Here is a 23375-nt window from a genome sequence, read left to right as displayed (position 1 = left end):
AGACCTAGGCAGACCATCAGCTCTGATGCGTCTTTTGGAACAAAAACTAATATAAGACCCGGTCTTCTATTACATAAGACCCGGTCATATATAATATTTATATCTGGTCTTATATTAAAATAAGACCAGGTCTTTTATTAATTTCTGCTCCAAAAGACACATTAGAGCTGATGGTCCAGCTAGGTCTTATTTTCAGGGAAACACGGTATGCTAGGTTTGACTGACCTTAGAAAAGATGAGTGCCGTGAGCACCTACTATGGGCCAGGCTCGAGGCCCCAACAGTTAACACTCCAGTACTATGGAGAGACAGGTGTGACCTATCTTGTACAGATGGAGGCCTGCTGCGGGCTACTTCGGGCCATACTGGCCTGCCATCCACGATTACAGTGCTTGATTATACCTTGTCTCATAGATTGCAGGGGGAGCTGGGTTACCATCTGACCAAGTCTCACACACTGCTGTCACTGTTTTTACTGAATCAAACATGACTCACATTTGACACAACCCACTTTGTTCCACCCAGACGGCCTCTCAGCTGAGGCCTGCCAGCACAGCACGTGCTGCCACCTCTCCTTGCAGTGGGATGAAGGAGTACAGAATGTCTTGTCTCCTCCTGGTGTGAAGAGCACACTAAACACCCTGATGGCCAAGTGAGTCCTCCTACAGCCTTAAAACAAGTTTTCGCTCAACTATCTCCCACAAGCATCCTCTGAGGAAAGGAGGCCATCAATTCTGCAGGTCACTGAGAAACTCAAGCATCTCCCATGCTCCTGCAATGCAGTTAGGGAGTCGGAAACAGCTGCTTCTGTAGCTGGTGAGCTCAAGTTCAGCATTTCTGGGCTGTGGAAGTGTGGTTACAGGAGGGAGTGGCTTGCTTGGGCTACCTCCCACCCCATCAGCCAGTGCTCGAGATGCCACCCGATTCTGTATCATAAGTCGGAGAAGTCACTGTTCCCACAATTTAACTACATGAAGAATATGTAAGGCAAGCTGGAATAACATTAAAGAAGGCTGCTAGAAAAATATTAATAAATGCACAAATGTTTGATACCCCCAAGTCCAAAAAGCGATATTTGAAGACTCAGTATATCTTCCTCATGCCACCTTTTGGTTAAGAATCTGATCTATGTTTGCAACATTGCAGACCTCGGCTTTTCTGGAACCACACACACACTTCTACGTTACTGTAACAGCTTATGATTCAGAAGACATGGGAAGTCACAGGAGATCCAGTGCACAGGGGCCTTCCTAGCTTAATGTCACTGCCCTTCTCTGAAATCGAGGTGATGACTTGGGACAGCCTGCCAGACCCACTATGGTTACCCATTGACTTTCAGACCCAGGTGGTGTGACTAACGTGTGGTCATAACCAGTCTAGTGAGGATGAAAACTGATGGCATTATCACAGAAACTTGCACCGACTGACGTGGTATCAACATCTAGAGGTTACATCTAGAAGTCACTTATCCTCTTGTGGGAGGCTGATGAGAACCAGAAAGACTAACATTTTGTTTTCTAAAAGAAGGTATCCCAAGCATACCCAGTGACCCTTTGTGTGTTCAGAAGGAAAAAAGTACAGTGTTTCCACTTTATTTTTGATGTAAAGAAGCTGTATTTACATAATACATTCATATTTTTAAATATGTTACAGCTCTTTGTAGAAAACCATTCCATTAAAATAGCAACATGTGATCTAGATTCCATCTTTAAAGTATAAGTCAAATTAAGATATTCTTATCAGGACTCCAATTTAATTTCACAGCCTCTGAAGGGAAATGGGAATGAAGAATGGGTGATGGAAAGTGAAAAACAGACCTCTCATCCATGGCAAGCTTTCACAGATTCTCTCTCCCTGACACACATCCAGCTGGCTCCACTGACGGTAGAGAGGGAGCAGCACCAAGCACCAACCTCCACTCCCCCAGAGTCCGGGGCCTTGGGAGAATCACGCTGCCACCCAGACTGGGACTTCTGAGGCTGAGGATTAAGTACTCCTCTTTCCACCACTTCAACTGGTCAGCAGCTTGTTAAGATCAACTTAGGAGTGTTCTCATTCTTCTGAGAAAGCCAGAGTTGAAATACTGTGCAAACTGAAACCACAATACAAGCTAAAATGGCCTCCCTCCTTGGATCTGGTTGGCGATTTTCTCTTCCGGGGACTCCTCTTTTTCCTTTACCCTTTCTTTGTTCCAGTCCTTAAGACCCTCTGGAAGTGAAGTGTCCTCATCCAAGCTGCCAGTGCCTTCCACAAATTCTTCATAGGTAGATTTTTCCGCAAATGGTCTGGGGCCCAAAAGTTCAACCATATCATTCTTATCCAATACTTCTTTTTCTAACAATAGAAGAGCAACCTGAAATGTGAACAATTTCCATTAAACACAGTATTCAGTATTCAGCAAAGTCTATTCAAAGCTAATGTTTTTATTTATAGCCAACCACATCCCAGAAAAGGGTTTAAGAACATTGAAAAAGATACACACACACACACACACACAATTTTGGAATAAGATGTGAAAAATACTGGAAAAACAAATGTCCATCAATGACTAAACACATGTGGCACATCCACGCAATGAACGGTTATGTGCCTATAATAAAGAATCTCTCTGTTCTATTTATACATCTCGGAGAGACATGAGAAAAGCGAGATGCACAATGTCTGTAGTATGCTATGTTTACTCTTTAAAGGAAGGAAAAAAATCTTTTTATGTGCATATATACATAAATAAATTCTGGAAGGATACATATGAAAGTAAGTGGTTGGGGGTAAGCTGGGTGAAAAGATAGAAATAGGGTGAGCAGGAAATTTTAAAAGTTAGTTGAAAATAATAAAGACAAACACAAAGATATAAAATGAAGCCAGGAAGGTTCATATGAAAATATGTATCTTGAAATTCTATTCATTTGTATGGTTGAACCATGAATTTGACACTACACATTTTAACAGGCTATGGAAAGGAGATACCTGACCAACTACGTGTATGGAGGTGCATGATGGTGTCAGGGGAGCGGTGTTAGAGCATCTGACCATTACAGAAAACAAAGTGGGTTAAATTGATCTCATAAAATAGATTTAATAGGTAACTACAGATATGTTAAAAATAGAAATTTTTAACATATCTGTAGTTTACATTAAATGCTATATTTTTAAAGATAACAATAAAAATTTTCTACTGTCTTTTCCACTTTTAAAAACTTTATTATGGAATATTTCAAATAAATACAAAAATAGAAAAAAATGGATAATTAATCCCCATGTAACCACTTTCAATAATTAATTTAGAGCCATTTTTGCTTGATCTATTTCCTGCATTATTTTGAATGTCTTCAAAACAGATGTGGTATCATTTTATCCATATATTTTTGTCTATATCTCTAAGAGATAAAGACATTTGAAAAAATATAACCAGAATATTAAAATGATCTTTTTAAATATATTGTTTGCATATATTAAGATTTGGAGAAAAGCTTTAGAATTTATTCTTAGGCCATCTTTAATTCTCATTTGCCTGTTTATACAGTTGTGCATAACCACTTAAGTTCTGGTACTACATTTTATATATTATTGATATATTTTATATTCTTTTTTTCATACTAAGTCTTCAAAATCCAGTGTGCATTTTATGCTCATATTACATCTCAATTCAGACTAGACACACTGACAGCACAGGCACGGTTATAAGTTAATGGCAAGGGTTCTGCAGACAGGACATCTGGATCCAAATCCTGGTCCTACCGCTTACCAACTAACTGCATAATGACCTTAAGCAAAGTTAAAAAACATTGTTTCTTTATGTTATCAGTTTCTTCATCTGTAAAATGGGAAAATAGTGTAGTGACTTCATGAGGTTGCAGGAGGTTTTAGAGAATACATCTTAAACAGTACCTGATACACATAAGATATTAAGTAAATGCTAGCTATTCTTATTCTCCTAAAGCTTGGCCCTTAGAGATCAACGTGTCCAACTCCTCGTCCCACAGGTGAGTAAACTGAGGCCTGAGTTTGGAAGGCACTACTCTTAGCAGCAAAGGCTGCTAAGTCACCTCTCCTCTTGATGGCTCCCTATCTCCTGGCTGGCTCGACATTACCTTGAACAGATTTAATTTTTCTGCTGGACCAAGCAGTACTTCAGAACTCTACAGTGTTTCAAGACCCTCACTCTGTTGAACAAATTTTCCCTTCACAATCTCTTCTTTGTAACCATTGTCAATCAGTATACATACTATACATATGGAAGAGATTAACTGGGTGAAATCCCCTGGACCCATGTGAGCATTTATGGTGTACATGTGGGATCTCTGAACTCACACTGTGTCCTCCTAGAGCTAGTCATCCCCGGGTGAGCACTTCCTCCCGCCACTCTTTTACAGGTCATTTCCTTCTTTTTAACTATTGGTTGTAGGGGGTAACCAACAAATCCTATGTCTGGCCTGGAGCTCCTATCCATGTTCCATTTGCAAATGCTTATTGCTACGTCCTCTTGGGTGTCAAGACGTACCCCTCCCCTGCCACAGGCTGTGTCTGCCACTAGGAGGAATCCTGGAATCATCCCGAGGGCTTTCCTCCCATTTGTTCTCTACTTAATCTCATTAAGTTTAATCAGTAACTCTTGGTTTTTAGATCTGCCACCACCAGCACCATCTCAGGAATATTAACACACACCTGCAACAGCTCTGAGCTGGTGTCTGTTCTAGTGTCTCCCATTCCCCTGGAGCTGGCACACTGCTGCTATACTCTCCTTTTAAATGATGAACTGTAATCGTTTCCACTCAAGATTCTTTAAGACTCTACCATAAACAAGGGGGTTGGATTAGACCATTTTGAAAGTCACTTCTATTCCTAAAATTGTGTTTCTAAATTTTCCACCTAGCTTTTGAGGATCGGGATGCTGCAAGCCCCTATTCCCCCATGATCTGCTCCAGGCAAGCAGGCAGGCAGGGAGGCAGGCTCCATCCCGCCCTCCTCCCCACAACCTTCTCTGCTCACCAGGTCTCTACACTGAGAGCTCCTCCTCTCCTTTTCTTTCCCATTCACTGTAACCTGACTATGCTTGAAGGTAAAATTTAAGCCCTATCTTCTATCTAAAGCCTTCTCTGACCACTCTGATCTTTCCTTTCTTTGAGTTCCTGCTGCATACTTTCTAGTGTTTCACAGACACTAGCTCTCTGCTCACTTACACTGTGTACTTTTGTGAAAAGATGTCACGGAATTTTAGAATTACACAGCACAGGGAAGGCTCACAGGAGGCTTCTCTGAAGACTTGCTGATGAATAGTCTACCTTAGACTATTATTTTATCTGTGTCAATACTTTATAAGGCTTTTTCATTTGTGTTTTCTCATTAGAGTGTGAAATGTTCAAAGAACAAAATATTCTAATTTTGGTCGCATGGATTCTGAATAATTAAGAGTTTATTGGATGCAAGAAATCCACTGAATTCAGAAAGAATTCGTCCCTTTACAGGTGCTATCAAGTAAAGTACAATAATGAAAAACATGAAGCTATTTATCCATGGACGCTCATAATTAAGCCAAATACACTTTTTATGTGCTGATTTCCTGCTTATAAAGTTCAGCTAATTCTTTTATGTGCCCTTTCATCCGTCACAACCTGTTTATTCCAGAGGTAAAACAATGGTAAATTTCTATCAGTCCATTGTGCTCCATATTTAGGAGTACAGCAGGGCTTCGAATAATGTCATTTCATTATAAGGCTGATGAGAGGCCACAGGAACTTAATTCTTGTTTATATCAACTAAACAAGATGGTAAAACTGGTTTCATTATAGGTCATTTCACTTCAAGTTGCAGAAACCATCAACGACGTTAAGTGAGGATTTATTATGCTGGTAAAATACTTGGTGCGGAAGAGTGCAGATTCAATTGTTTATTTGGTAGTTGTTAACAGCCTTCATTAATTCCTATCCCTAAGAGTCACAGAGCTGAGACCATGCCTGCTTTTGCTAACCACCATATTCCCACCACCTCATGGAGACAGAGCAGACACATCAGAATGAAGGAAGGAACCCAAGAGTTAGCCAGATACAGGGCAGGCTGACGTATACCAACCAACCAAAAGAGTCGATCATCACTTTAATCTTTTTCTGCAAAACTGTGTAGAGAATCATTTGTACAACTGGAACCTACCTTTTCCACATCAGCTTTCTTTTCTGTGAGAAGAGCTACTGTTCTTTTATAAGCATCATTAATAAGTATTCGTACTTCGTCATCTATCAGTCTTGCAGTGGCTTCACTATAAGGTTTCTCTAATACCATGTCACCCTGACGTGGGAGGTCAAAGGAGATTTGGCCAACCTTTTCATTCATGCCAAACTGAACAATCTGAAAAAGAATACATGATTAGTGGTGGACATCCATTTTTGCTGACAGGATAACATATTTTTATAAAATGTCAATAAGTCTTTACAATGACATTAACTACACTTCATTGTAATACTACTCTTTAACCTGCCAAAATCTACATGGCAGCCTTGAGCTGGCTGAGTAGACAGAGTGTTTTCTGCAGATGGTGGCAGCAATGCATAGTGTTTTAAACTCCTCAACTAGGAATACAGACTGGAAGCCCACAGACAACATCCACAACAAAATCAGGTGAGAAACAGATGGGGACAAATCCCAACGGCGATGAGACCTACATGATACTACTCTTCATGAAAGGAAGTACAAGAGAAGCAAGAAGCGTCTGACAGATCCAAGAGAGTAAGAACCCCAAACCCTCCAGGCTCTTCCTACCTGACATGCCAACCTGACAACAACTAAACATGGAAGGGGCATGTGCATTTTCCTGTTCCCTGAGTCCTGAGTCCACAGGTCTGGGAGACTATATGGAGAGGCTAGCCCATTCTGGGCCATGTGAGTCCCCAAAACCAACCAGAATAAGCCCCACATTAAGTAGAATCTTCTGGAAGTAAAATCCAAACTGACTAGAAAAGAGAAGGCCCAGATAAAAGTGGGGAGCAGGAACAGAGCCAGGAAAACTCAAAAAGTAGGAAGCCATGTTTTTTAAAAACCACGAAAACAACAGAAAAGGGAATTCTAAAGCTACAAAACTAGAAAAGCTGTCCTAATCTTCCTCCCTCCTAAGAGGTCAGGAAAACACATTTCATGTAAAAATGGGCAATAGAAAAATCTCTTATCAAGTTATTAGGAGAAAAAAGGGGGCAGAATGATGTCTCTTTAGATAAGGAAAGCAGGACAGGAAGACATGTCCATAAAACACGAAAACTATAACCTACTACTTCAAAAAGGCTAAAGGAAATCAGGAGAATTAGAGAAAATATATATCAGGAGAATTAAAGACAACATATATGAGAATCAGAAAACTCAGATGAGGTGCTAGAACATAAAAAAAGTTAGACGTAAAATTTAAAAAAAAATTTAAAAATAAAGATTAAGCTGTAAAGAACATAAAACCCAACAACCACAACAAATAATGCTGTAAGAAACACAAGGAAAAGAGGACAGTAAGAGATTTTTTTTTTTAATGAGTCATTAAAAAGGACTGAGAAAGTGACAGACCCAGAAGAGCTAACATATGAGTAACAGGAATACCCAAAGAGTCATTTCTTTTCATAAGCTTTGATTGCTTTAAAAGGAATTTAAGAAACAATCTTTGCCTAAAAAGCCTAAACCAGTCAAACACATGAATGACCATTTCTCATGCAAATGTAAGATGAGGAAGAAATACTCTGTTTCATACTTACTTGGGCATATGCACTTTGAGTCACTTTTCTCAAGTCATCTTGAGCGCCAGTTGTAATTCTTCCAAAGAAGATTTCTTCTGACACCCGGCCACCCAGAGTCATGCACATTCTATCCAAGAGCTGCTCTTTAGTGTACAGGTATTGTTCTTTGGGTAAATACTGAGCGTAGCCCAGTCCTTTGCCCCTGGGGATGATGGACACCTGGCAAGTAGAACACATACAAACTGTTGGAGATACACCACCAAATGTAGACCTTATCACGTTTATTTACAGATAGACTCACGTATAAAAAATAACTGGGCAATCCCATCAGCCTTGGCTAGATGAGATTTAGCAGGAATGACTGCTCAGGTGGAATATTTTCTCTTAGGATAACTTCACCTTAGAGTTCTAGAAAGTATTTCTTGTCTTTTTATAGAACTCAATTGAAACTATTCAGTCTTGACAAGAGGACTGCTGGTGAGTGATGACTCCTCCTAAGAACTCAAATACAGTGCAGGCTAAATTCAACTTAACTGTCATCTATGGCCACGGCCACACCCGAAGGGGTAAGGCAAACCAAGATGCTCAACAGCCTTCATCTTCTAGTCCTCTTTTTGCAATTGAGTAAATTCCTTTAATGTTTTAAAAATCCACTTTATTGAGAGATCATATGTAAAAAATGAACCCTTTTAAAGTATACAGTTCAAAGAGTTTTGACAAATATAACCTCCTATCACAATAAAGATACAAAATACTCTCCTCAATCCCTAAAAGTTCCCTTGTGCCTCTTTGTAGTCAACCTTCTCCCCCATCCCTAGTCCCAGGCAACTATAGATATGCTTTCAGTCCTTACGGATTAGTTACAATTTCTAGCACTGCATATAAATGGAATCATACAGTATGCTTCATTGTGTCTGGTTTTTCTCACTGTTTCTGAGATTCACCCCCAACTGTTGTATGTATTAATAGTTCATTCATTTTTACTGCTGTGTAGCACTCCATTGTATAAACATACCAAATATCCATTTCATTCTCAAGGGATATCAGGGTTGTTTCCAGTTTACTGCTATTATGAATGAAGTTTGTAAAAAGTCTTTGTGTAAACATTATGTTTCCACTTCTCTTGGATAAATATCTAGAAATAGGATCAGTTGGACATATAGAAGCATTTATCTTTAAAAGAAACTGTGACAAGTTCCCGAAATGGTTATACCATTTCACATTTCCATCAGAAATGTATGAGAATTCCAGCTGCTCGACATCCTTACCAAAACTTAGGACTGGCTTTTAAATTTTAACCATTTGGTATTTCCTTATGGTTTAATTTGCACTTCCCTGATGACTAACGATATTGAGATTTTTATTGCTTAATGTCTATTCATATACCACCTTTTGTGAAGTATATGCTAAAATCTTTTGCCTAGTTTACTGAGTTTTACTGGATTGCTTGTTTTCTTATTATTGAGTGTTAAGAGTTCTTTATGTATTATAGATACAAGTCCTTTTTTACATAAGTGTACTGCAAGTATTTTCAGAGTGTGTGGCTTGCCTTTCATTTTTTTTTTTTTTTAATTATTTTATTGGGGAAGGGGAACAGGACTTTATTGGGGAACAGTGTGTACTTCCAGGCCTTTTTTCCAAGTCAAGTTGTTGTCCTTTCAATTCTAGTTGTGTAGGCTGCCATTCAGCTTCAAGTTGTTGTCCTTTCAGTCTTTGTTGTGGAGGGCGCAGCTCAGCTCCAGGTCCAGTTGCCGTAGCTAGTTGCAGGGGGCACAGCCCACCATCCCTTGTGGGAGTCGAACCGGCAACCTTGTGGTTGAGAGGACGCACTCCAACCAACTGAGCCATCCAGGAGCTCAGCGGCAGCTCAGCTCAAGGTGCCATGTTCAATCTTAGTTGCAGGGGGCAGAGCCCACCATCCCTTGTGGGACTCGAGGAGTTGAACCGGCAACCTTGTGGTTGAGAGCCCACTGGCCCATGTGGGAATCGAACCGGCAGCCCTCGGAGTTAGGAGCTCCGAGCACAGAGCTCTAACCGCCTGAGCCACCGGGCCGGCCCTTGCCTCTCATTTTCTTAATGGTGTCTTTCAAAGACAAAAAGTTTTTAATTTTGATGAGATCCCATTTATTAACTGTTTTTGTGGTTCATGATTTTTTGTGTCCTAAGAAATTTCTGGCTACCCAAAGTTAAACTTTTCCCTATGTTTTCTTCTAGAAATTTTATAGTTATAGCTTTTATGATCTATTTCGAATTATTTTTTTACATATGATATAAGGGTCAATATTTACTTTTTTCATATAAACACTGAGTTGCCAGAACCATTTGTTGGTAAGACAATCCTCCCCACCTTGAATTACCTTGGAATCTCTGTTGAAAATCTATGAACTAATTATGTGTGAAGGTCTACTTCCGGACTCTATTCCATCTCACTGATCTCTACATCTAGTCCTTTCACTAATATTAGCCTTCATTACTGTAGCTGTATACAATGTCTTCAAATCAGTTAGGGGGCCAGCCCCGTGGATCAGGTGGTTGGAGCACCGTGCTCCTAATGCTGAGGTTGCTGGTTCAATTCCCACATAAGCCAGTGAGCGAGCTGCCGTGAGCTGCTGTGAGCGGCAGACCGACAACTGGCGACCGACTGTCTCAGCCCGGAGGAGCGCAAGGCTCATAATACCAGCATGGGCCAGGGAGCTGTGTCCTACACAACTAGACTGAGAAACAGCAGCTTGAACCAGAGTAGTGGGGGGGTAGGCGGAAGAAAGGGGAAAAAAAATTCCTTCAACTTCATTTTTTTGGCTATCGTAGCTGATTATCTGCATTTCCATGTAAGTTTTAGAGAAGCATTATCAACTTCTACAAAAAAGTCTGCTCTAATAATGATAGTGATTACACTGAAACTACAGATCAATTTGGGGAGAACTGACATCATAGCATTCCATGAACATAGTGTATTTCTATTTTGATTTACGTCTTGTTTAATCTAATGTACAGGTCCTACAACGATTCTGATAAATTTATCCCTATGTATTTCATATTTTTGGATGCTGTTGTACATAAAACTGAATTTTTAAAATTTCATTTTGCAATTGGTCATTGCTAACATACAGAAATACGAGGTGTGATCAAACAATATGGTGAATGTTTAAATAAAACAAATTTATTACAGTAAAAGACACATTGCCATTAATCCCCCTCAAAATACTCCCCCTTACTTCCAACATACTTATCCCATCATTCTTGCCACTTTCTGAAGCAGTTCTGGAAGTCCTCTTTTGTGAATGTTGTTAGTTGTGCTGTCATGGGTGCCTTGATGTCTCGAATCATTTTGACACTAGGGAACAGCCAGAAGTCGCACAGTGCCAGATCTGGTGAATGAGGTATCCGTAATAAGGACACACCATAAATGTTTTTATTTGACAGACACTGCCATATACCAGAAGAATGTGTGACACGGAGCATTGTCATGATGGAGGATGAAACCATTTACCCCAGCACACTTTAAAACACACCTTCTCTCAATGATAGCTCACACCCGACAGACTGCACCAAACAAGTTGAAACTTGTCACACACTGTTACTAAGGTTCAATGCACCTCTTCCCGTATAGAAGATCTCTGCCTTCCCGCTCAGTGGTACTTGGCAGCAGCATTTACATCTTGTGATCACAACGGAAAGGCTCCGTGTCACACATCACTTCTGGTATACGGCAGTGTCTGCCAAATAAAAACTTTACGGTGTGTCCTCATCCACCTTATTCACCAGATCTGGCACCGTGAGAGTGCTGGCTCTTCCCCAAGTCAAAATGATTCAGGACATTGAGGCAGCCACGACAGCACAAGTAACGACACGAAAGAGGACTTCCAGAACTGCTTCAGAAAGTGGCAAGAACAATGGGATGTGTTCAAAGCGAGGGGGAGTATTTTGAGGGGGATTAATCACAATGTGTCTTTTACTGTAATAAGTTTTTATAATTTAAACATTCACCATGTTTTTTGGTCACACCTCCTTGTGTATGGAACTTGATTTCAGCAACCTTGCTAACTTCACTTATTAGGTCTAGTGGCTTCTTTTTAGATTCTTTAGGATGTTTTGTGTGCACTCTAATGTTGTCCCCTTACTTCAGGAGATCCCCCTCAATTTCCAGCTGTCTCAACATTGCAAGTCAGTTAGGCTCCTTCCTGTCATCCAAACTGCATTGGTTTGGGGGAATACACTCAGTGGAAAAAGCAGAAAATTTAACTATCTCACTTGGCACACCCCTGTTCTCTTTGGTCTCTGCTTACTTTCCCAGGCTCTCTGGGATCTCATTGTACAGGCATAGTTTAGTGGTCAGACAGCTGTATGTACGGTTTCTACTTAGATTTGGACCTCACCCGCTGTAGGTTTCTCATTTCTAGGATTTTCCAGTTAAATTTCCAATATTCTTCAAATCCTGAACGTTCTCCTCTGCCACCTCAATATAGTAAGGCCAGCATTTCCCACCAGTTGCTGTGGAAAACTCTCAAGCAAGAAAGCCACAAATACCCAATTCTAACCCACTGTCGCTGCTACTATTTGAGAGTAAATTTTCCTCCAGCTTTGGTCTGCTTTTGGAAACTTTTCAATCTCTTCTAAGAGTAGTTTTCTTTCCAAAACTTTGTAACTTATTTGTGGGAGGGTTTACATAACCACTTTATCCCACCATTATTACTAGATATTTTTGTTAAATTTCTTTTAATTTAAAAATCTTATCCATTTATCTTTTGCGGGAATGCAATTTTCTCCTCAAGCAATTGCTCACACAATCATCTGAACTTGTCTACTGTTCAACACAAACTGCTTTACCTTTAGAAGTGGGTCTGCATGTTCCAGATACCAGCCAGCAACTGCATGACCTGCTTCATGATACGCCACAGTTTTCTTCTCCTCAGGCTGCAGAACCTGGGTTTTTTTCTCTAAGCCTGACAAAATAAAAACAAAAAACCCAAAACCACTGCATTAGTGACACTGACATAAAAAGACAATTACAGGGTGGGGATGAGGAAGAAGGTGAGAGGATTAGAAAGCACAAATTGGTAACCACAAGATTGCCACGGGGATACGAAAGATAGTTTGGGGAATATAATCAACAATGTTGTAAAGATTTGGTAGGGTATCCGATGGACACTTGTCTTATTAGGGAGACCACTTCATGGACAGTGTGGGTGCCTGTCCTCTGCAGTGTACACCTGAAGCTGAATAATAATGAATGTCATCTACATAATTTAACATACGTGTATATATATATAATATATATATATACACACACATATATGTATATATATTCATGGGAGATGGAGTACAGCATAGGGAAAAGAGTCAATGGAATTGTAACAGCTATGTATGATGTCAGAGGGGTAGTAGATTGGAAGAGGGGACTTATCACTTTGTAAGGGGTATAAATGTCTAACTATTACATTGTTTTGTACACCTGAAACTAATTTAAAAAAAAGACAATTATACAATACAGCACAATGCCTAATCTAAAAGGTAATTTAGAGATTAAGATGCTTCTGACAATCCAAAAATTACCAATCAAGGTCAGAATAAAAGGAAAGGATCAACTTCAAAATACACCCAGTTATAGCAAAAATGCAGTCACTACCCCTACACCCAGGCCCATGTTTCTAACTCTTCCACTCTTGAGCCACATATATTGTTTCGGGAAATAAACAGAAATGCAAAATTAAATTTAGCACTTAGATCAACTTAAAGCATATCCAATTCACAGAAAACATGGAGGTCTGAAAAGCACTCACTGCTCAGTCTAGGTATTCAGAATTATCAAGCACTGGGTGTATAAAGATGCCTGCCACACAAAAGACTGCCTACTCTCTGTTCCTGATGGAAGCTAGATGATAGTCAGGTGAAGGACTCAGCTAAACATCTGGAAGTACTGACTCAGAGTTGGTAAGGCCAAGGCTGCAGCACCCAGCACACTCACCAGATAGCTGAGGGGTTCCAGGAACCAGAAAAAGCAGCAGCACAGGGTAGACCAGAGAAGGAAAACTCCAGGAGACCTGTGCTGGGCCCGTGTGTCAACTACAGAGCTGAAGGACCCCTAATTCAAGCACTATTCTTCTCTGGCCTGGATAAAGGTGGGTGCTGAACCTCTTATGCACCTTTGTAATATAGAAATTAACTACACAGTTTGTACTAATACAAATCATCACACCATGACCATGACAAAAGTAGTTTTGTGGTGTTCAACATAACTCATCTGAGAGAATACCTCAAATGATAAGATATTAAGAAATCTAGAAGATCTAAAAAAAGAGAGCACTATGTTCCAATGACACAGCGCAAGACAAGTATATACCACAGTGAGAAGTATATCCAAGGGTAGGAAGTTACAGAGGCTGTGTTAACAAGCCCTGTTTTCCACAGATAAGCAGTTCTTGCTTACTGAGAAAATAAAAATTTAAACATTTTCCCCATAGTTTATCACAGGAATTTTTCATTTTCAATATATAATTACAGAACAAGGGCTGCCCATGGCTGGTCTAAAGTGGCTGAGCTGTGAACAGGTAAATGTCCACCAACGTTAGAGCAAGGTGTACTACTACTCTACCTGCTGCCCTGTTCCCTTTCACACTCTCACTTTATACTAAGCACTGACAGCTTCCCCGACCTAACAAGCCACAAATACAGTTTTCATATGTCTCTATAGTGGTTTATTTTGTTTAATTCCACCCACAACTCTAGTATCTTAGATTTTTTTCTTTTCATTAACAAATTTCTAGAATAAGGGTCTACTCATTCATTCAGTAGTTATTTAGCACCCAATCCAGGTTGAGCACATTGCTATCCTAGCTCTAGATTCTCACTGCAATCTCCACTAGTCTGGCTTCGTACTCTCCACTCAATTGAAAGTATCACGTCAAAAGTCACCAAAAACAGTCTCACTGCCAATTCCAAAGGCCATTCTCACTCACGTCCCCACATCATTTGATCGTGCTGACAACTCTTCCCTCATAAACATATCCTTGGCCATAGCTCCCTTCTCCTGCACCTCCTAGGTCTCTAATGGCACGTCTTCCTTCTCTACGCTGATACACCTTCTGGGCCTGTAGCACACAAACAGCTTCGCTGACTCCCTTTTCTCTCCTCTTGTACCAAATGTGAACATTTGGCAACACTTACTATGTGGGCCCCTCCTCCTCCCGTTAGCCACCTGCTCCCTGAGCCCCCTCCTTCACCTCACAGGAACCACAGCCTGTACTACTGCAGCTCTGCAGAGTTCCTCGTGGACAGCCTTACCCGTCTCCAACTCGGCACGTCTCATTTTCTGCCAAACCAGCTGCCTCAGAGCACCCCATTTTTCCTGCAGCTTTTCAGGGTGTCCTTTTTATTTCTTTGCCTATTACCACTGACACTACCTACACTAAAGCCTGCTATCTCACATGAATGACTACAAGTTTCTCTGCCTCCGGATGTTTCCTTCTTCAGACTCAGTGGCATGGGGAAAAAACCACATTAGGTCAATACTGGCCACAGGACATTTAAAGAGTCCGTGAGCTTAACTTTCCATGCTTTTTAAGATCTAGACTGAAATAACTTTTTTCAACTTTGCCTTACTTCCCACAGCAGCTTGAGTCTTACTGGTATACTTTCCCTCCACGAAACACAGGCTACAAGACTGCCACCTCCAAACCACCTTCTGTTCATGCCACTTTCACACAGTATCCCATTTGTCTCTTAAACCCAGTTTAAATCCCACCTGTTAACTGCAGTCTTTTCCTTCCTTTGAAAGCCAAAGTTCTTAAATCCCTAGCTATCTGTTTATGAGGATTAAGTTGTACGCTCTCTACACGGCAAGGAAAACGTGTTATGTGCATCTCCCACTGTGCTGGTGGGGTGATGCAGCATAGAGCACATTCAACTCATACGATGAAATTGTTGCAAATAGGACGGTTGTGTGCATTTACAAAAAACTAGATTGGTATAATTGAGGGGAAGACACCTCACCGCTTGCTGCCCGTGTGAGTGAGGCAGTGCATCAGCTGCCGTCTCAGACTCACTCAACACCTGCACCATCCATCTCCACGTAGATCGCAGGGGAGGGCAGGGGGCTCACAGCACCAAAGCAACACAGCAGGTACATGGTGAGCCCCAGGGCTGGGGAAATGTACTTTTGCTTTAGATCTTGCAGAGAAATCCCTGGCCTCAAATCCACTTTATCAGCCTTCTGATTTGAGTCACATTCAGTTGCCTTACCACCGATCACTCGTTCAATTGCTTGTTCAAAGTGTTTCTGGTTTATGGAATCTGATAGATGTCTCGCAGCAATCAAAGCAGCTTCATTGCAGACATTAGCTACATCAGCTCCTACAAAAATGAACATACAGAACAGCTTATTCACCAAATATGTATACTGAAACTGATTAGTCACACATTATGGACGACCACATCCCATCAATTTCTTAACCAGCAGGAGACTGGATAAGGGTTTTATGTAAATATAATTCAGTTTGATTCATGGTAACCCTAAGGTATTCTAGCATTCAGTAACAGCCTGGTACAATCCTGGCCTTTTGAGATGCAAGTATTAGTAGTAAAGATAATTACAAGCAAATATTTACCTTTATAGACAACATGGCTCATGAAACTAAGTTTTCATCAACAGAAAACTAAGATAGTATTTAAAAATGCCCATTAATTAACTTAGTTTTATCTCTATTGGGAATGTGACTTATGTAGATATTACACAATATGCTGAAATATAATGAAAAACATAAGCATTAAAAATAACCTAGTACATTCAGTTAAACAATGAAAGTTTAACGTGAAACTTGCAAAATGCTTTCTAGATCCATAAGGCTCTTTCAATTCACTTTTCAGTTGAAGTATATAGCAATGCAAATAAGCTACAGTACAATGTATGTGCTCAATAAATAAATATTAAAATGCTATAAATTCCAAAGACAAAAAACAAGTAAAAAGTTAGGATCCCCTGGGATGTTTAAAATGCCAATCTTTGACCATACTGTAGTCTCGTATATTCAAATGTTCCTTTTTATTTCATTTTAAGTGTGAAAGAGGGAGATAGATAGGGAACGGGGAGAAAGAATCACATTTTACATTTAAAAACTCTTGGAATAAGCCCATTAAAAGATGTTCAACATCACAGGTCATTACAGCAGTGCAAATCAAAACCTTGAGATACTAATTCACACTCACTAGCATGGTTCTAGTCAAAAAGACATATAATAACAAGTATTGGCAAGGATGTGGAGAAACCAGAACCCTTATACACTGCTGGAGGGAATGTAAAATGGTGCAGCCACTGTGGAAAACAATTTGGTAGTTCCTCAAAAAGTGATCCAGCAATTTCTCTCGTAAGTATATAACCAAAAGAAATGAAAACATATGTCTACACAAAAATCTACACATAGATGTTAATAGCAGCATTATTCACAATAGCCAAATGACAGAAAAAACACAAATGCCCATCAACTGATGAACGGATAAAATATACCATTGTATGGTATATCCATACAGTGGAATATTATTCAGCCATAAAAAATTTAAAAATAAAAAAGAATGAAGTTCTGGCAACATGGATGAACTCTGAAAACATTATTCTATGTGAAAGGAGCCTGGCACAAAAGACCACTGGCATATAATTCCACCTATATGAAAGGCCAGAATAGGAAAATCTATAGAGACAGAAAGTACATTAGGAGTTGCCTAGGGCTAGGAATAGAGGGAATGGTTGCTGATAGATTCTTTTGGAGTCATGAAAATGTTTTTAAATTATAGTGATTAGGTTGCATAAGTCTATATTTAGTAAATATACTAAAAACCATTGAATTGTACACTTCACACCAAGGTGAATTTTATGATACGTTAATTTTATCTCAATAGACTTGTTTTTTAAAAACCCAAATAATTTCTGCAAGATTTATGGTTAAAATAATAAGCTGTCAAGAAATGTCACAAATTATCCAGAGCCAGAGGGAAGAGAGTGAGGGTACTGATGAGATTGGACGTGAACTAAGAATTGTTCCTAATGCTAGCTGATGTGTGGTTCATTACACTACTTTCTCAATTTCTGTCATGTGTTTGAAATTTCCCAGGATAAAAAAGTAAAAATAGATACTTAGGAAGTCCCACGGTGAGAGGTAACAAAGTGACCTGGTACCTGGTAACTGTCATTGATTTAAAGGATTTATAAACAGAACAGCAGGTTATAATCCACTCACCTGAAAACCCTGGAGTTAAGGATGCAAGTTTTCTCGCCAGTTTCTCCTTTTCCAAGGAACTGTCCAGTTTTAGTGGCCTGAGGTGAACTTTGAAAATAGAGGCTCTTCCTTTTATGTCTGGTGGTCCTTAAGAAATTATTTTTAAGGAAAAAAAAAATCATAGTGAAACAGTGACATCCTCATGAAAGCTGGAATGAACCCAATGAAAATCATCTTACCAATAAAAATTTGCCTGTCGAAGCGCCCTGGCCTCATCAGTGCAGGATCTAGGATATCTGGTCGATTGGTGCCTGCCAAAATGACTACATTTGTTGTTGTGTTAAAACCTGAAAAGGTAGTAACAAAGACGCAATCATTATTAAATGACATGAGGCAGAAAGTAACAGTGTGCCTATCAAGAATGTATGAACACTACAGATATAGTGATATTAAATTTTTTTTCAGTTTATTATTTAATGCTTTTTAAGTCACAAACATAAATGAGTTTTCTTACTAGTCATCTTGTCCTTAATGATACTAGTCATATATATGACTTAAACTTTAAAAACTAATTTTCTAAGACAAATAACCAAAGATTTTTTAATTTATTTAACTAGAAATTTATACTATGTTGTCAATTTTAAAAGTGTTTTAAAATCAAGATTAAATTTGGAAACGATGTGTCTATACTCCCTGAGCCATGGGACAACCCTTTGCATATTTGAAGACAGGTATGAATCTCCACCTCCAAACTTTCCTCCAGGCTCAAGTTGCTTGGCTTTATTGGCCATTTCTCAAATGTCAAGGCCATGGCCGTTGAGCCTTCACTCTCAGGACCCTAGCACTGAATGGGCTCAGGGGCTGATTTTCCCCAAGTATGGATCTCTGCTTTAAACATGTGGCATTACATGTGGACTGACACCCACAGGGTAGAGGAGGAAACCTACCTTCTGATTCTGGACACTATGCCACTCAGTCATGTAAACCAGCTCAATACTCGGCACTGTGCCTCGCCTTCCTGAGCACCCAACAGCACCCATATATCTTACAGCAGGAAGGACATGGCACATGTATACAACTCACTTTCCTAAATAAAAGAAAAAGCTGACTGACGGGGAAAGATTGCTACCCTCTTAGTAAAAGAGCATTCAAAATCTGCCAAATTAATACTTGGTTATACATGGGTTTTCCTGAGGCTTCACAATCATAAACAGTTTTGAGAATGAGACTATAATTCTTCTGTGAATCCTTTCACCAATTTTTCTCTTATTCAACACCAGGTACAAATACCATCTTAACCCTATTATTAAGTTATGGTAAGCTGCCAGGCAAGAATATTTTGCTATTATATGTACTGGTATAAAAGAGCTTTTAAAAAGGGCTGTTTGTTTCAGAAAAATGATTTTTTTGGGGGGTACTCAATAGCAGCATAAGGATTTTCCTTTTAGATGTGATACATAAAATAATTAGTGCAGTTAAAAATATAAAAAACTTGAATATTCACCATCCATTTCCACAAGCAACTGATTGAGTGTATTCTCCTGCTCACTCTGACCCCCAAAGTTGCCTCTTCCTCTCTTCCGTCCCACAGCATCTATTTCATCAATGAAGAGAATGCAAGGGGCATTCTTCCTTGCAAGGGCAAATAAGTCTCGGACCTGGATAAAAATATAAACACTAGAGTCACTTGACAAGTGAATATTTATCCTAATAAAAAATAAATGTCAAGTTTCCTATCTCACAAGAAGACAATCTTTTTGTGTTATACACTGTACATATTAAAAGTTACAGGAGCAAAGAAGTGAAGTGGCAAGTGATGAGTAACTGATTTAAGATGAGCAAATATTTCTGTAATCTCATAAATTATTGTATATGTAATAAGCACTAACAATATCTGCTATTTTTTTATCAACAAATTAATACTACATATTTTTGGCCTACAAAAAGATAACATAGTAGCACTGTAAACTTTATATTCAGTTTAAAAGTTCAAACTACTCTGAGGTTCACATTTCATGCCTGAGGCAATTATTAAAAAGCAGAGATTACTAAAAGATCTAGGCAACATTTTACACAGAAAGCAAAGGCATGGCCTACCCAAGTCCACCCAGCAATTGATCGCCCCAGAGTGACCAACGGTGCCCTGCCCTCAGCCCTGCTGCAACAGAAGCAGTTGTGAGGCCCCTGCACCCATTCTGTCTCACTAAGCATGTCCCCCTCAGGCCACTAGTTTAGGTGGGTTGAAGAAGGAATAGCCATCCCCATGACTCATCATCAGCTGAGAGAGTTCAGGGTCCCACCCTATCACCTACCCCTACTGAGAGATTTAGAGACAAACTCCCTATGCCTCATAATCCTTTTACTTCACTCACCAGGAGTCCAAGTCTCCCGTCATCCTCCCCTGCCTAGACTTCTGGGGTTTTCATACCTACACTGCTCTGAGCACATCCCCTAACATAACTCATGTGCCTGTACAGCCTCCCCTCTAAACTTCAGATCTGTGATCAATAGATCCTCACTCCCAAGCTCTTCCCAAAACTGTACTTCACTTCCTTGCCTGAACTGAACTTTGGCTATCATTGAAAAGCTCTCAACTGGAAGGTTTTTTATCTTTGCCTCTAGGCCAGCTGGAGTTGGGGTCTACCCCATTACTACTGCCAAAATAATTCTGTTGGAACTCCCCCTGCTTGTTGAGGCTCCGGCCATGTGGCAGGCATTCCAGTCCTCCATGGGCCTGACTCCCCACTCCCCCACCCACAACCCCCACCAGACACTATTTTCTTAGTGATTTCCACATCTGTGTGGGTCCTGTTCTATCAATCTCCTGACCCCCTCTTCTATCAATCACCTTTTGCTTCACTCTGACATGACCAGCATTGCCCAGTCCCCTCGAAACAACCAGCCTCAAGCAGTCTATTCTCTGACCACCCACCCTCCAACCAGTCTGGCCTGATCATCAACTCAAGCATCTCCCACAATCAATTCGTCACCTACTTCCGAGCTCTCCAACCCGTTAGGCCCACTGCTTTCCCACCATCCGTACCTCCACTCCGGTCTTCAATTCCCTTCTGGCCCACATTAGATTCCATGATCTCAACACTCAACTCCCCCATGCTCCCCTATTTTTCTAAGACTTATCTGCCTTACAAAACCCATATGAATCCACCCCAACTATACCTATCATAGCTTATCTAATCTAAAATGCCACTAATGGTAAGATCCATCATTACTGTACTTGCCACTAAGAAAGACAAAAAAATGCTGTCAACTGATATCACAAGACTGTTACTGATTGTAAGTTGTATCCTGATGTTTAGAAAGTTGTATCCTAATGTTTGGAAAAGTAATTATAATTGCACTTTGCATTTCTACAGTGCTTTCAAAAAAAGTCTACGCTTTAGACATTGGTAAAATACACAAGAGCAAAAATTTAAGCGTTTCTTTAAAAATTAATCCACATCTACACTGCCTAATTTCAAAACTTACTACAAAGTAACAGTAATCAAGACAGTGGTACTGGTATAAAGATAGACATATAGCTTAATAAAGTAAAATTGAGAGTGCAGAAATAAACCCAAGAATCTATGGTCAAAGGTGTCAAGACCATTCAATAGGGAAAGAACAGTCTTTTCAACAAATGGTGTTTGAAAAACTGGATATAGACATGTAAACGAGTGAAACTGGACCCTTATCTCACACCATATTAACTTAAAATGGATCACAGATTTAAATGAAAGAGCTGAAATTATAAAAATATTAGAAAAAACATAGGAGTAAATATTCACGACCTTGGATTTGGCAATAGATTCTTAGTTATGATACTAAAAGCACAAGCAACAAAAGACAAAAACACATACTGGGCTTCAAAATTTAAAACTTTTGCATTTCACTATCACGAAAGTGAAAAGACAACCAGTAGAAGAAAATATCTGCAAATCATATATCTGATTAGTAGTATTTAGAATATACAAAGAACTCTTACAACTCAACAACAAAAAGACAACCCAATTAAATAGACTGCAATTGCAATCCTGGTCGGGGTGGGGGAAAGTTGGGGTGCAAGTCACAGGCTTTGCTGAGGCTATGCCTTGGAAGAGTGCTCAAGGCAGTGACTGGCTAGGGGTCACTCCACGGAACTCTATGACACGTGGCCATCTTTACCAAATCCCCATTTGGGGGGAAGAAGAGAGAAGGAGGATGAAGCTGCACCATCAGAATAAAACAAAAGACTTACTCTAGCTGGACCCACACCAACAAACATCTCCAAGAACTCAGATCCACTAACGGTGATGAAAGGGACGTTGGCTTCTCCAGCTGTGGCCTTAGCTAGCAGTGTTTTCCCAGTGCCTGGAGGACCAGTGAGAATGGCACCCTTCAGATATAAAAAGAAAAAGTATATTTAACTAGAATTTCAGAAAAGTAAATTGTATATACATAAATAATTCCTAGATATAAATCTGTCTACAAATTTTAGTGATATACAACAAATATTCCTTAAACATTTGAACTATGGTAGAACACTTTTATATTAGTAAGAGTAAGAAAAAAGATTATAGTCTATTTTGTTTTTAAAATATTAGTAAGAATATGAAATCTTAAATATGTCCCTTATTTTACAAGATTTTTAGTGTTGCTTTTTAAACCTTTCTAACAGTATATAAAAGGTGACTTAAGCTAGGAATCTACTAATAAACCAACTGAGGTTTACTTAAATAGGAAACACAAATATCACACTCCCAATTTATATTTTGCTTATTTTCTTCCCTTTTTAATTTCACAAATGAAATAAAAATCTAATGACCAATGGTGAACTTAAAAAGAAAAAAAATCTGTTTGCTTTACACTGTAATTATTTAAGCTGTGGAGATGCCTAAGCATGATGTGAACAGGTTCTTAAATAAGTTAACAGCAAATTATAAAATATGACTTTTTATCCACATAGGTAGGACATGAAATCAAAGAAATGATGATTCCCTTTAAAAGGATTCCTTTAAAATAAACTTTATAATGGATTTTAAAACAATTAGTTGAAATTTTTTGATTCATTTACTTAATGACTGAGGCTGGCCCTGGGAGTACAAAGATCAACAAAGGTTGGCCCATTACCAGTTGTGGGCACAGGATTGTCTGCTGGGAGGAGGGAATGTAAGGGTTAGTGCTGGCTGTCTCTCCTCCAGAGTCCTGTGCCATGAATCTCAGTGCCAGGCCCAGGCAGAGGGTTCATTCATACCCGCTGGGGGAGGGACAACAGGATGACCAAAGGGTGCTGAGAGATGGGGTGTCTAAGTCAGACTGGAGGGAAAATGCAAATCAAGGAAGGCTTCCAAGAGAACACACATCTTGTTGGGAATATACATACGACATGCAAGACATATTCACACAGAGCAACTCACCCAAAAATGACTCAAGTTGAGACTAGTAAGTTAAGACTTCAAAGGAAGAAGGAAAACAGCTTCTTTATAATG

At 39.6% G+C, this 23375-nt stretch overlaps 1 protein-coding gene across 1 annotated transcript in view; it reads right to left on the bottom strand.

Annotated features, from left to right (window-relative positions):
* Positions 1-1575: 1575 nt before the first annotated feature.
* The window catches only part of AFG3L2 (AFG3 like matrix AAA peptidase subunit 2), a 38306-nt gene continuing 16506 nt past the window's right edge, over positions 1576-23375 (bottom strand). The window contains exons 9-17 of the mRNA XM_033087609.1: positions 22145-22282; positions 19415-19568; positions 18150-18257; positions 17932-18057; positions 15944-16054; positions 12533-12648; positions 7724-7924; positions 6147-6341; positions 1576-2352 (exon numbers count right to left, since the gene is read on the bottom strand). Coding sequence (XP_032943500.1) covers positions 2110-2352; positions 6147-6341; positions 7724-7924; positions 12533-12648; positions 15944-16054; positions 17932-18057; positions 18150-18257; positions 19415-19568; positions 22145-22282 — 1392 coding nt within the window. The 3' untranslated portion in view covers positions 1576-2109. The remainder of the gene's footprint in view (positions 2353-6146; positions 6342-7723; positions 7925-12532; positions 12649-15943; positions 16055-17931; positions 18058-18149; positions 18258-19414; positions 19569-22144; positions 22283-23375) is intronic.

Source organism: Rhinolophus ferrumequinum, chromosome 19 (genome assembly GCF_004115265.2).
Source record: "Rhinolophus ferrumequinum isolate MPI-CBG mRhiFer1 chromosome 19, mRhiFer1_v1.p, whole genome shotgun sequence".
NCBI classification, from domain to species: Eukaryota; Metazoa; Chordata; class Mammalia; order Chiroptera; family Rhinolophidae; genus Rhinolophus; species Rhinolophus ferrumequinum.
Note: the sequence above shows the minus strand (reverse complement) of the source record. Positions and strands in the feature narration are given on the sequence as shown.